Source organism: Scyliorhinus torazame, chromosome 2 (assembly GCF_047496885.1).
Source record: "Scyliorhinus torazame isolate Kashiwa2021f chromosome 2, sScyTor2.1, whole genome shotgun sequence".
Classification (NCBI taxonomy): Eukaryota; Metazoa; Chordata; class Chondrichthyes; order Carcharhiniformes; family Scyliorhinidae; genus Scyliorhinus; species Scyliorhinus torazame.
In genome coordinates, this window is record NC_092708.1 from 17,074,703 (window position 1) to 17,087,130 (window position 12,428).

Here is a 12,428-nt window from a genome sequence, read left to right on the forward strand (position 1 = left end):
CCCTCCCTCATAACCTCCCCCTCCCCCCTCATAAACCTCCCCCTCCCCCTCATAAACCTCCCCCTCCCCCCCTCATAAACCTCCCCCCTCATAAATCTCCCGCTCCCCCCTCATAAATCTCCCGCTCCCCCCTCATAAACCTCCCCCTCCCCCTCATAAACCCCCCCTCCCCCTCATAACCCCCCTCCCCCTCATAACCCCCCTCCCCCCTCATAAACCCCCCCTCCCCCCTCATAAACCCCCCCTCCCCCCTCAACCCCCCCTCCCCCTCATAAACCCCCCCCCCCCCTCATAAACCCCCCCTCCCCCCACATAACCACCCCCTCCCCCCTCATAAACCCACCCCCTCCCCCCCATACCACCCCCCCCCCTCATAAACCCCCCCTCCCCCCTCATAAACCCCCCCCCCCACCCCCCCCTCATAACCCCCCTCCCCCCTCATAAACCACCCCCTCCCCCTCATAAACCACCCCCCTCCCCCCTCATAAACCCCCCTCCCCCCTCATAAACCCCCCTCCCCCCTCATAAACCCCCCACCCCCCTCATAAACCCCCCACCCCCCTCATAAACCCCCCTCCCCCTCATAAACCCCCCTCCCCCTCATAAACCCCCCTCCCCCTCATAAACCCCCCTCCCCCTCATAAACCCCCCCGCCCCCTCATAAACCCCCCCTCCCCCTCATAAACCTCCCCCTCATAAACCTCCCCCTCCCCCCTCATAAACCTCCCGCTCCCCCCTCATAAACCTTCCCCTCCCCCTCATAAACCCCCCCTCCCCCCTCATAAACCCCCCCCTCCCCCCTCATAAACCCCCCTCCCCCTCATAAACCCCCCTCCCCCTCATAAACCCCCCTCCCCCTCATAACCCCCCTCCCCCTCATAACCCCCCTCCCCCTCATAAACCCCCCTCCCCTCATAAACCCCCCTCCCCTCATAAACCTCCCCTCCCCTCATAAACCTCCCCTCCCCTCATAAACCTCCCCTCCCCTCATAAACCTCCCCTCCCTTCATGAACCTCCCCCTCCCATATAATCCTCCCCTCCTAAACCTCCCCCTCCCCACCTAAACCTCCCCCTCCCCACCTAAACCTCCCCCTCCCCTCCTAAACCTCCCCCTCCCCTCCTAAACCCCCCCCTCCCCTCCTAAACCTCCCCCACCCCTCCTAAACCACCCCCTCCCCACCTAAACCTCCCCCTCCCCTCCTAAACCTCCCCTCCCCACCAAAACCCCCCTCACAACCTCCCCCCCCTCATAAACCTCCCCTCCCCCTCATAAACCCCCCTCCCCCTCAAACCCCCTCCCCCCAACCCCCCATCCCCCCCTCATAAACCTCCCATCCCCCCCTCATAACCCCCCTCCCCCTCATAAACCCCCCTCCCCCCTCATAAACCTCCCCTCCCCCCTCATAAACCTCCCCTCCCCCCTCATAAACCTCCCCCTCATACCTCCCCCTCATAAACCCCCCTCCCCCTCATAAACCCCCCCCCCTCATAAACCCCCCCCCTCATAACCACCCCCTCCCCCTCATAAACCTCCCCCTCCCCCTCATAAACCTCACCCTCCCCCTCATAAACCTCCCCTCCCCCCTCATAAACCTCCCCTCCCCTCATAAACCTCCCCTCCCCCTCATAAACCTCCCCTCCCCCTCATAAACCTCCCCTCCCCCTCATAAACCTCCCCCTCCCCCCTCATAAACCTCCCCCTCCCCCCTCATAAACCTCCCCCTCCCCCCTCATAAACCTCCCCCTCCCCCCCTCATAAACCTCCCCCTCCCCCCCCTCATAAACCTCCCCCTCCCCCCCTCATAAACCTCCCCCTCCCCCTCATAAACCTCCCCATCCCCCCTCATAAACCTCCCCATCCCCCCTCATAAACCTCCCCCTCCCTCATAAACCTCCCCCTCCCCCTCATAAACCTCCCCCTCCCCCCTCATAAACCTCCCCCTCCCCCCCTCATAAACCTCCCCCCTCATAAATCTCCCGCTCCCCCCTCATAAACCTCCCGCTCCCCCTCATAAACCTTCCCCTCCCCCCTCATAAACCCCCCCCTCCCCCCTCATAAACCCCCCTCCCCCCTCATAAACCCCCCCTCCCCCCTCATAAACCCCCCCTCCCCCCTCATAAACCCCCCCCTCCCCCCTCATAAACCCCCCCCTCATAAACCCCCCCTCCCCCCTCATAAACCCCCCCTCCCCCCTCATAACCCCCCTCCCCCCTCATAACCCCCCTCCCCCCTCATAACCACCCCCTCCCCCCTCATAAACCACCCCCTCCCCCCTCATAAACCACCCCCCTCCCCCCTCATAAACCCCCCTCCCCCTCATAAACCCCCCTCCCCCCTCATAAACCCCCCTCCCCCCTCATAAACCCCCCTCCCCCCTCATAAACCCCCTCCCCCTCATAAACCCCCCTCCCCCCTCATAACCCCCCTCCCCCTCATAAACCCCCTCCCCCTCATAAACCCCCCTCCCCCTCATAAACCCCCCTCCCCCTCATAAACCCCACCCCCTCAACACCCCGCCCCCTCATAAACCCCCCCTCCCCCTCATAAACCTCCCCCTCATAAACCTCCCCCTCCCCCCTCATAAACCTCCCGCTCCCCCCTCATAAACCTTCCCCTCCCCCCTCATAAACCCCCCCCCTCCCCCCTCATAAACCCCCCTCCCCCTCATAAACCCCCTCCCCCTCATAAACCCCCCTCCCCCTCATAAACCCCCCTCCCCCTCATAAACCCCCCTCCCCCTCATAAACCCCCCTCCCCCTCATAAACCCCCCCTCATAAACCTCCCCCTCCCCCCTCATAAACCTCCCGCCCACCCCTCATAAACCTCCCGCTCCCCCCTCATAAACCTCCCGCTCCCCCCTCATAAACCCCCCCTCCCCCCTCATAAACCCCCCTCCCCCCTCATAAACCCCCCCTCCCCCTCATAAACCCCCCCTCCCCCTCATAAACCCCCCCTCCCCCTCATAAACCCCCCCTCCCCCTCATAAACCCCCCCTCCCCTCATAAACCCCCCTCCCCTCATAAACCCCCCCTCCCCTCATAAACCCCCCCTCCCCCCATAACCCCCCTCCCCCCTCATAAACCACCCCCTCCCCCCTCATAAACCACCCCCTCCCCCCTCATAAACCACCCCCCTCCCCCCTCATAAACCACCCCCCTCCCCCCTCATAAACCACCCCCCTCATAAACCCCCCTCCACCCTCATAAACCCCCCTCCCCCTCATAAACCCCCCTCCCCCTCATAAACCTCCCCCTCATAAACCTCCCCCTCCCCCCTCATAAACCTCCCCCTCCCCCCTCATAAACCTACCCCCCTCATAAACCTACCCCCCTCATAAACCTACCCCCCTCATAAACCTACCCCCCTCATAAACCTACCCCCCTCATAAACCTACCCCCCTCATAAACCTACCCCCCTCATAAACCTACCCCCCTCATAAACCTACCTCCCTCATAAACCTACCCCCCTCATAAACCTACCCCCCTCATAAACCTACCCCCCTCATAAACCTACCCCCCTCATAAACCTACCCCCTCATAAACCTACCCCCCTCATAAACCTACCCCCCTCATGAACCTACCCCCCTCATGAACCTACCCCCCTCATGAACCTACCCCCCTCATGAACCTACCCCCCTCATGAACCTACCCCCCTCATGAACCTACCCCCCTCATGAACCTACCCCCCTCATGAACCTACCCCCCTCATGAACCTACCCCCTCATGAACCTACCCCCTCATGAACCTACCCCCTCATGAACCTACCCCCCTCATGAACCTACCCCCCTCATGAACCTACCCCCCTCATGAACCTACCCCCCTCATGAACCTACCCCCCTCATGAACCTACCCCCCTCATGAACCTACCCCCCTCATGAACCTACCCCCCTCATGAACCTACCCCCCTCATGAACCTACCCCCCTCATGAACCTACCCCCCTCATGAACCTACCCCCCTCATGAACCTACCCCCCTCATGAACCTACCCCCCTCATGAACCTACCCCCCTCATGAACCTACCCCCCTCATGAACCTACCCCCCTCATGAACCTACCCCCCTCATGAACCTACCCCCCTCATGAACCTACCCCCCTCATGAACCTACCCCCCTCATGAACCTACCCCCCTCATGAACCTACCCCCCTCATGAACCTACCCCCCTCATGAACCTACCCCCCTCATGAACCCCTAAACCCCCTCATGAACCTACCCCCCTCATGAACCTACCCCCCTCATGAACCTACCCCCCTCATGAACCTACCCCCCTCATGAACCTACCCCCCTCATGAACCTACCCCCCTCATGAACCTACCCCCCTCATGAACCTACCCCCCTCATGAACCTACCCCCCTCATGAACCTACCCCCCTCATGAACCTACCCCCCTCATGAACCTACCCCCCTCATGAACCTACCCCCCTCATGAACCTACCCCCCTCATGAACCTACCCCCCTCATGAACCTACCCCCCTCATGAACCTACCCCCCTCATGAACCTACCCCCCTCATGAACCTACCCCCCTCATGAACCTACCCCCCTCATGAACCTACCCCCCTCATGAACCTACCCCCCTCATGAACCTACCCCCCTCATGAACCTACCCCCCTCATGAACCTACCCCCCTCATGAACCTACCCCCCTCATGAACCTACCCCCCTCATGAACCTACCCCCCTCATGAACCTACCCCCCTCATGAACCTACCCCCCTCATGAACCTACCCCCCTCATGAACCTACCCCCCTCATGAACCTACCCCCCTCATGAACCTACCCCCCTCATGAACCTACCCCCCTCATGAACCTACCCCCCTCATGAACCTACCCCCCTCATGAACCTACCCCCCTCATGAACCTACCCCCCTCATGAACCTACCCCCCTCATGAACCTACCCCCCTCATGAACCTACCCCCCTCATGAACCTACCCCCCTCATGAACCTACCCCCCTCATGAACCTACCCCCCTCATGAACCTACCCCCCTCATGAACCTACCCCCCTCATGAACCTACCCCCCTCATGAACCTACCCCCCTCATGAACCTACCCCCCTCATGAACCTACCCCCCTCATGAACCTACCCCCCTCATGAACCTACCCCCCTCATGAACCTACCCCCCTCATGAACCTACCCCCCTCATGAACCTACCCCCCTCATGAACCTACCCCCCTCATGAACCTACCCCCCTCATGAACCTACCCCCCTCATGAACCTACCCCCCTCATGAACCTACCCCCCTCATGAACCTACCCCCCTCATGAACCTACCCCCCTCATGAACCTACCCCCCTCATGAACCTACCCCCCTCATGAACCTACCCCCCTCATGAACCTACCCCCCTCATGAACCTACCCCCCTCATGAACCTACCCCCCTCATGAACCTACCCCCCTCATGAACCTACCCCCCTCATGAACCTACCCCCCTCATGAACCTACCCCCTCATGAACCTACCCCCCTCATGAACCTACCCCCCTCATGAACCTACCCCCCTCATGAACCTACCCCCTCATGAACCTACCCCCCTCATGAACCTACCCCCCTCATGAACCTACCCCCCTCATGAACCTACCCCCCTCATGAACCTACCCCCCTCATGAACCTACCCCCCTCATGAACCTACCCCCCTCATGAACCTACCCCCCTCATGAACCTACCCCCCTCATGAACCTACCCCCCTCATGAACCTACCCCCCTCATGAACCTACCCCCCTCATGAACCTACCCCCCTCATGAACCTACCCCCCTCATGAACCTACCCCCCTCATGAACCTACCCCCCTCATGAACCTACCCCCCTCATGAACCTACCCCCCTCATGAACCTACCCCCCTCATGAACCTACCCCCCTCATGAACCTACCCCCCTCATGAACCTACCCCCCTCATGAACCTACCCCCCTCATGAACCTACCCCCCTCATGAACCTACCCCCCTCATGAACCTACCCCCCTCATGAACCTACCCCCCTCATGAACCTACCCCCCTCATGAACCTACCCCCCTCATGAACCTACCCCCCTCATGAACCTACCCCCCTCATGAACCTACCCCCCTCATGAACCTACCCCCCTCATGAACCTACCCCCCTCATGAACCTACCCCCCTCATGAACCTACCCCCCTCATGAACCTACCCCCCTCATGAACCTACCCCCCTCATGAACCTACCCCCCTCATGAACCTACCCCCCTCATGAACCTACCCCCCTCATGAACCTACCCCCCTCATGAACCTACCCCCCTCATGAACCTACCCCCCTCATGAACCTACCCCCCTCATGAACCTACCCCCCTCATGAACCTACCCCCCTCATGAACCTACCCCCCTCATGAACCTACCCCCCTCATGAACCTACCCCCCTCATGAACCTACCCCCCTCATGAACCTACCCCCCTCATGAACCTACCCCCCTCATGAACCTACCCCCCTCATGAACCTACCCCCCTCATGAACCTACCCCCCTCATGAACCTACCCCCCTCATGAACCTACCCCCCTCATGAACCTACCCCCCTCATGAACCTACCCCCCTCATGAACCTACCCCCCTCATGAACCTACCCCCCTCATGAACCTACCCCCCTCATGAACCTACCCCCCTCATGAACCTACCCCCCTCATGAACCTACCCCCCTCATGAACCTACCCCCCTCATGAACCTACCCCCCTCATGAACCTACCCCCCTCATGAACCTACCCCCCTCATGAACCTACCCCCCTCATGAACCTACCCCCCTCATGAACCTACCCCCCTCATGAACCTACCCCCCTCATGAACCTACCCCCCTCATGAACCTACCCCCCTCATGAACCTACCCCCCTCATGAACCTACCCCCCTCATGAACCTACCCCCCTCATGAACCTACCCCCCTCATGAACCTACCCCCCTCATGAACCTACCCCCCTCATGAACCTACCCCCCTCATGAACCTACCCCCCTCATGAACCTACCCCCTCATGAACCTACCCCCCTCATGAACCTACCCCCTCATGAACCTACCCCCTCATAAACCTACCCCCCTCATAAACCTACCCCCCTCATAAACCTACCCCCCTCATAAACCTACCCCCCTCATAAACCTACCCCCCTCATAAACCTACCCCCCTCATAAACCTACCCCCCTCATAAACCTACCTCCCCTCATAAACCTACCCCCCCTCATAAACCTACCCCCCTCATAAACCTACCCCCCTCATAAACCTACCCCCCTCATAAACCTACCCCCTCATAAACCTACCCCCCTCATAAACCTACCCCCCTCATAAACCTACCCCCCTCATAAACCTACCCCCCTCATAAACCTACCCCCCTCATAAACCTACCCCCCTCATAAACCTACCCCCCCTCATAAACCTACCCCCCTCATAAACCTACCCCCCCTCATAAACCTACCCCCCTCATAAACCTACCCCCATAAACCTCCCCCCCATAAACCTCCCCCTCCCTCAAACCTACCCCCCTCATTAACTTCCCCCCTCATCAACCTCCGTCCCCCCTCATAAACCTCCCTCCCCCTTATAAAGCTCCCCCCCAATATAAAGCTCCCCCAAAAAAATCCACCCCCATAAACCTCGCCCCCCCAAAAAAAAAACCCATAACCCCCCCATAAACCTCCCCCTATAAACCTCCCCCATAAACCACCCCCCTACATAAACCTCCCCCCCATAAACCTCCCCCCCCCATAAACCTCCCCCCCCATAAACCTCCCCCCCCATAAACCTCCCCCCCCATAAACCTCCCCCCCATAAACCTCCCCCCCCATAAACCTCCCCCCCCATAAACCTCCCCCCCCATAAACCTCCCCCCCCATAAACCTCCCCCCCCATAAACCTCCCCCCCCATAAACCTCCCCCCCCATAAACCTCCCCCCCCATAAACCTCCCCCCCCATAAACCTCCCCCCCCCATAAACCTCCCCCCCCATAAACCTCCCCCTCCCTCAAACCTACCCCCCTCATTAACTTCCCCCTCATCAACCTCCGTCCCCCCTCATAAACCTCCCTCCCCCTTATAAAGCTCCCCCCCCAATATAAAGCTCCCCCAAAAAATCCACCCCCATAAACCTCGCCCCCCCCAAAAAAAAACCCATAACCCCCCCATAAACCTCCCCCTATAAACCTCCCCCCATAAACCACCCCCCCCATAAACCTCCCCCCCCATAAACCTCCCCCCCCATAAACCTCCCCCCCCATAAACCTCCCCCCATAAACCTCCCCCCCCATAAACCTCCCCCCCCATAAACCTCCCCCCCATAAACCTCCCCCTCCCTCAAACCTACCCCCCTCATTAACTTCCCCCTCATCAACCTCCGTCCCCCCTCATAAACCTCCCTCCCCCTTATAAAGCTCCCCCCCAATATAAAGCTCCCCCAAAAAAATCCACCCCCATAAACCTCGCCCCCCCCAAAAAAAAAACCCATAACCCCCCCATAAACCTCCCCCCATAAACCCCCCCCATAAACCACCCCCCCATAAACCTCCCCCCCATAAACCTCCCCCCCATAAACCTCCCCCCCATAAACCTCCCCCCCATAACCTCCCCCCAACCTACCCCCCCCATAAACCTCCCCCCCCATAAACCTCCCCCCCATAAACCTCCCCCCCATAAACCTCCCCCCCATAAACCTCCCCCCCCATAAACCTCCCCCCCCATACCACCCCCCCCATAAACCTCCCCCCCCATAACCTCCCCCCCATAAACCTCCCCCCCCATAAACCTCCCCCCCATAAACCTCCCCCCCCATAAACCTCCCCCCCCATAAACCTCCCCCCCATAAACCTCCCCCCCCATAAACCTCCCCCCCCATAAACCTCCCCCCCATACCCCCCCCATAAACCTCCCCCCCATAAACCTCCCCCCCATAAACCTCCCCCCCATAAACCTCCCCCCCCATAAACCTCCCCCCCCATAAACCTCCCCCCCCATAAACCTCCCCCCCCATAAACCTCCCCCCCCATAAACCTCCCCCCCCATAAACCTCCCCCCCATAAACCTCCCCCCCCATAAACCTCCCCCCCCCATAAACCTCCCCCCCCCATAAACCTCCCCCCCCCATAAACCTCCCCCCCCCATAAACCTCCCCCCCCCCCATAAACCTCCCCCCCCCATAAACCTCCCCCCCCCCATAAACCTCCCCCCCATAAACCTCCCCCCCATAAACCTCCCCCCCCATAAACCTCCCCCCATAAACCTCTCCCCCCCCATAAACCTCCCCCCCATAAACCTCCCCCCCCCCCATAAACCTCCCCCCCCCCATAAACCTCCCCCCCCCATAAACCTCCCCCCCCCCATAAACCTCCCCCCCCATAACCTCCCCCCCCATAAACCTCCCCCCCCCCATAAACCTCCCCCCCCCATAAACCTCCCCCCCCATAAACCTCCCCCCCATAAACCTCCCCCCCCCATAAACCTCCCCCCCCCCATAAACCTCCCCCCCCCATAAACCTCCCCCCCCCATAAACCTCCCCCCCCCATAAACCTCCCCCCCCCATAAACCTCCCCCCCCCATAAACCTCCCCCCCCATAAACCTCCCCCCCCCATAAACCTCCCCCCTCATAAACCTCCCCCCTCATAAACCTCCCCCCTCATAAACCTCCCCCCTCATAAACCTCCCCCCTCATAAACCTCCCCCCTCATAAACCTCCCCCCTCATAAACCTCCCCCCTCATAAACCTCCCCCCTCATAAACCTCCCCCCTCATAAACCTCCCCCCTCATAAACCTCCCCCCTCATAAACCTCCCCCCTCATAAACCTCCCCCTCATAAACCTCCCCCCTCATAAACCTCCCCCCCTCATAAACCTCCCCCCCTCATAAACCTCCCCCCTCATAAACCTCCCCCCCCTCATAAACCTCCCCCCCCTCATAAACCTCCCCCCCCTCATAAACCTCCCCCCCTCATAAACCTCCCCCCCTCATAAACCTCCCCCCTCATAAACCTCCCCCTCCCCATAAACCCCCCCTCCATAAACCTCCCCCCCCCCCCCCCACACCCCATAAACCTCCCCAGTGCCCCCCCCCCCACCAGTGGCCCCCGGGCGGAGGCTCCCTCTTCCCCCCCCCCCCCCCCCCCCCCCCCAGTGGCGCCGATCGGAGTCCCCCCCCCCCCAGCGGCCCTGAGTGGTCCCTCACCCTTAGCGGCCCAAGTGGAGCCCCCCCCCACCCCAGCGGCCCCAAGCGGAGCCCCCCTCCCCCAGCGACCCCGAACGCAGCCCCCCCCCTGCGACCCTGAGCGCAGCCCCCCCCGCGACCCTGAGCGCAGCCCCCCCTGCGACCCTGAGCGCAGCCCCCCCCCCCAGCGACCCCGAGAGCAGCCCCCCTTGTGACCCCGAGAGCAGCCCCCGCCCCAGTGACCCCGAGCGCAGCCTCTCCCTCGCAACCCCCCCCGTGCGACTCCGCGCGCAACCCCCCCCCCCCTCCGAGCGCAGCCCCCGACCCCCCCCTGAACGCAGCCCCTGCCCCCAGCCCCCAAAACCCTCCTGCCACTGGGGATAGTTCCTCCTTATCTATTCCTTGACACACACCTGTTATCTGTACGTCAGCAGATCCCGGCTCAGAGGAGGAAAGATAAACGGCCAAAGCAACTGGAGGCAACCAGGGCAATAAGGATCAAAGCCAAGATGGACGAACAGGGAGGAGGCCTAGCAGACAACAGCGGCATCTTCATGGAATTCACTTCGGAGCAAGACTATGCCCTCCACGGCATCATCGAGCTGCGTGGCGGGCCGCATGGTCTCCCAGGCGACGGGTGCTTTGGGGCAGATGTGGCACACCTCATGGTAGAGGCTGGGCAGTGTGCCGATCCTCAGGAGGAAGCCGGTCGCAAGGACATGTGCCAAACGATGACCCTGGAGGTGACAGTGGCATCCACGCTGTCAGAAAGCAGCGACGGGCAGAACCTTGTGCAAACTGCCCAGCCAGACGAGAAGATGGAGGCAGCCAACAACCCTCCAGGTACCTTCACTTGGGCTCTTGGTGATGCAGAGCCCTGCCTGCTGTCAGAATCTGATGACAATTAGTGATGTGCAGTGTGTCTGTGCAATCGATGGCCCCTTTAAGACGCCCAAGCTGGGAAATGAGGTGTCTTCCACAACAGATCTCACTGGAGCGGTTGATGGCTCCATGGTCCGAGACTATTGGCTACAATCGCACTTTGGGTCATCCCACATCTCCCGTTTTTTTAGAGAATTGTTGGTGATCTGTGTGAATTGGGTTGAAGTCAGGAACCTCTGCTGTTGGCTCAGTGGTAAGTTGTTGGTTTCTTCATTGATTCCACCCGTCAGCATAGTAGCTGCGGGCCTTCCTGACACTCATGGTAGTGTTAGTGTGGCAACTCCAGGTCCCCGAGACAGCAGCATTCTGCAGGAGGGTAGACAGGACTGCTATTGCGGTCCCGTTACTGACACTGTCAGGATGTGTCTCTGAGCTTTCTCCCAACACGGTGTAAGCAGAAGCTAATGACCAGCAATGTCCGAGTTCACAGCTATGTTTTCCTGGCTGTACGAACATACGGATTCGGAGCAGGGATAGGTCATTCGGCCCCTCGAGCCTGCTCAGCCACTCCATAAGATCTGGTTGTGGCCTCAACCCCATGTTCCTGCCTATTCCCGTAACCTTCGACTCCCTTGTCCCTTTAGAATTTATGTAACTCAGTCCTGATTATATTCAATGACCCAGTCTCCACTGCTGCCTAGGGAAGATAATTGTTTTTTTCTCTCTCCAGACTTGCAGGGTTTTCCCAGCATTTTCTGTTTTTAATTCCAATTCCCAGTATCTGCAGCATTTATCTTATTATTGGAGGTGTGTGGGGCTGAAAGAGATTACCGGGTTGGGAAGGAATGAGGCCAATGCGCTCTCTAACTTTTGTTTGTTGTGTGAGGCACTGCGCAGTCCTTTAAGACTGTGTTCTTCAAACTTTTTTTCTGGGGACCCATTTTTACCAACCGGCCAACCTTCGGGACCCAACCCGGCCGACCTTCGCGACCCACGCCGGCCGACCTGCGCGACCCACGCCGGCCGACCTGCGCGACCCACGCCGGCCGACCTGCGCGAACCGCTCCAGCCACCCTGCGCGACCCACGCCGGCCGACCTGCGCGAACCGCTCCAGCCGCCCTGCGCGACCCACGCCGGTCGACCTGCGCGACCCACCATTTTCTCTTACCTTGTTAGCTGCTGACCAAAATGGAGGAAATGGTTTTGGGTCCCTTTGGCCCTCGTACTCGCTCCTCCAATGGAACCTGTTGGATGAAGGTGAAGCCTTCCGGTGTCGGAAAGTATGGAGTCTCCACCTGTCCAAAGTTCTGCATTTTTTTCCGGTAACATTTTATCAGAGAACGAACTTGTAAAAAAAAAAAGAATAAAATAAATGAAAAAAATAAAAATAAAATGAATAAAATAAATGAATAAAACCTCCCCGAACTTGTAAAACAAAA

The 12,428-nt window shown here is 59.7% G+C and overlaps 1 protein-coding gene across 4 annotated transcripts in view; it reads left to right on the top strand.

Annotated features, from left to right (window-relative positions):
* Positions 1-12,428, top strand: part of znf142 (zinc finger protein 142) — a 68,053-nt gene that overhangs the window by 16,253 nt on the left and 39,372 nt on the right. For 3 of the 4 annotated variants that reach the window (XM_072468794.1, XM_072468804.1, XM_072468812.1), the window contains exon 2: positions 10,541-10,949. In XM_072468794.1, coding sequence (XP_072324895.1) covers positions 10,541-10,949 — 409 coding nt within the window. Of the gene's footprint in view, positions 1-10,537; positions 10,950-12,428 lie in introns of all 4 variants that reach the window. The other variant, XM_072468788.1, reaches the window with a different exon arrangement.